Source organism: Penaeus japonicus, unplaced genomic scaffold (assembly GCF_977035675.1).
Source record: "Penaeus japonicus unplaced genomic scaffold, GWHDUDI00000001_assembly GWHDUDI00000021, whole genome shotgun sequence".
Lineage (NCBI taxonomy): Eukaryota > Metazoa > Arthropoda > Malacostraca > Decapoda > Penaeidae > Penaeus > Penaeus japonicus.
Window position 1 is genome coordinate 25,902,034 of NW_028234423.1, and position 2,500 is coordinate 25,904,533.

Sequence of the window (2,500 nt, forward strand, 5' to 3'; positions counted from 1 at the left end):
GCGTATCCACACACTGCAAATCACAAAACTTTTCTAGTGCAGATACATTATTCAATTCTGCCTTGAGCAAAGGAAAGTCATATCTAGAGCCATTGTGGGCTACAAATGACACTGGTTGAGGGAGATCAAGGAAGAGACTCAAAGCTTCGGCACTGACATCTCTGAAGCCTGGCAAGTAATGGAGCATGTCATTATTGAGTCCTGTGATCTCTTCAAGCTTTGGTGTTATCAGCTTTCGAGGATAATATAATCTGGTGTATTTGTGCAACACGCGGGGCAGCTTTGGTACTGGTGAGTGAGGTGTCGTGCCATTGGTTTTGCTAACGTCATCTTTTGGGCTGTCTAGGCTTTGGCTGTGTTTCATGCTCAGCAAATCCTCTCTTGACACAGCTATCAAGGACAATTCCAGAATTCTTGTATCATCTCCAACCAAACCTGTAGCCTCTGTGTCCAGGAATACAAAAGTTTGTATTTTGTTCTTTGTGGCCGGTTCTGGAGTTTCATCCATGCTCACTGGTGCTGTTGAATCCACTGGAAAGAAAATTTGGCAATGAGGGGCTTAGCCATAAAATGTGCACACAATCAAAATATTCTTGAGTCTAATAATATAATATCAAAATGCCAATGTAATTTTGAATAAATAAAAAATAAAACAAAATTTATAATGATAATAGCATTTATTATCATAATAATGATCATAATATTAATATTATCATCATTATAGTAACTACTAAAAACTGCTTCTGCTACTATTGCTGCTGCTACTCCACTACTACTATAATATGTCATACTTATGCTATGCAAATGGCCTCTCAAATATAATTCATCTTTGAAAAGTTTAATGATCACAAAACTTTAAATGTATTGCAAAATTCCTTTATCCAAAAACAAACCTTGTGACCTTTCAAAGCATCTATTCTGTATTCTAAGGTCTAGTATGAATTTCATATTGCTGGAGGTTTGTTGGCCTTTTCGCCAATTTGCTGTGATACTCTTAAATACGGCCAATCCCATCACATCACTATAATTAGTTTCTACTGACTAAATCTACTATATCTGGACACTACATTTAGTATAATTCATCAATAGTGATGTCACTGCGCAGGTCCCCTATGTTGGATTGCCAACAAGTGGCGTTCCCAGCACGTTTCTGAAGTGTGGGACTGATTTCTGTCAGGAAACAAAGGGCTTTAGCTGCTTCTGCATGTAGCTGTAGGACATACACGATATTCTGAGGGAAGCTTGGATAGATTTTCATTCCCGAGAGAAAGATTTGTTGAAACTATACTATATTCATCTGACATTTCTTCAGCGTTGGTACACAAAGTTCCCTGAAAATCTTTTCATTAATTTTGGTTCAAAGGAAGATAATGCTGTTGGTAAATTAATTACTTTCATCATTCACGATTTGTTGATTCGTGAAGCAGCGACCTAGCAAAGTAAGCTCTGCTCACTATCAAGATTGACTCACCATTTTATTCTTGCCCTAAATTGCCTAATATAACCTCTAGGCAACAGTATTATCTTCCTATGAACCAAAATTCATGAACATAACTTGAAGACCTTTCATTCCCATTCGTCCCCATTTTTCATTCTAAACACTATGTAAAAAAGTAACAAGGATTCAAGCTTTACTGATTATCCTTTTGACCATAACTTTTGTTTGGAATGAGATATTTTAATTCAGAAAACAGTTCTGTGTACAGTTGTCATAGATATTTCAAATGTGCACTGTGCACTGATTGAAGTCATATTTGGAGTAAATAAAATACGATTAACATCTCTATCATTGAATATTTTCACTATTAGTGGTTAGAGACGGAAAGATAAGAGGAAAATACTTTTAAAAAGAAAGACCTTTCAGAAAATAAGGTTGGTTTCAAGTGATTTTAACCCATTCACGCCGGGGTGATTCCGGCTTTGAATGGTCACAATGCTGGGGTTTTCAAACACATAGCCCTAACGCCTTGGGATTCTCGGGCGCACTAGCCGCGAGCCTGGGCTGTCCGCTCGCTCACCCCGAACGCTGGCCTAGACCAAAATATCTTGTCGCCAGCATCTGACACAAAAAACCACGAAATGTGTCAGCATGTCATCCAGCGCGAATGGGTTAAGGGATATCAGGTAATTCTTCCCCATGCAATGCAACTCCCATTGACAAGGTGATGCAAAGCCCAACCCTGCTGTGCTTGGTTAATGTCCAGTTTCGTACAGCCATTGAGGTTCACAATTAAAATCTTTGTCTGCAATTCTTTCTGGTGTGAATTGCATTAATCTGCTATTGTTTTTCCACTGCAAATGATTGTTTCTAGAATCGTTAAAGTCCTGACAGTAAGAGAGGGTATGAAGTATATCAGGGAATTATGGGGTAGCGAATACACACATAATTTACCGAAAAAAAAAAACATGAAAAATTGCTAGAAATATTAAATTCTTCAAATAAAATGGACAAATTATATTGATGTGAAAGGAAAGACACTTTCAACCAGAATTAAAAGTT

The 2,500-nt window shown here is 37.6% G+C and overlaps 1 protein-coding gene across 1 annotated transcript in view; it reads right to left on the reverse strand.

The window, feature by feature from the left end:
- The window catches only part of LOC122247260 (uncharacterized), a 4,270-nt gene that overhangs the window by 1,083 nt on the left and 687 nt on the right, over positions 1–2,500 (reverse strand). The window contains exon 2 of the mRNA XM_043006394.2: positions 1–531. This exon is cut by the window's left edge and continues 1,083 nt beyond it. Within this exon, the coding sequence (XP_042862328.2) occupies positions 1–531 (531 nt within the window). The remainder of the gene's footprint in view (positions 532–2,500) is intronic.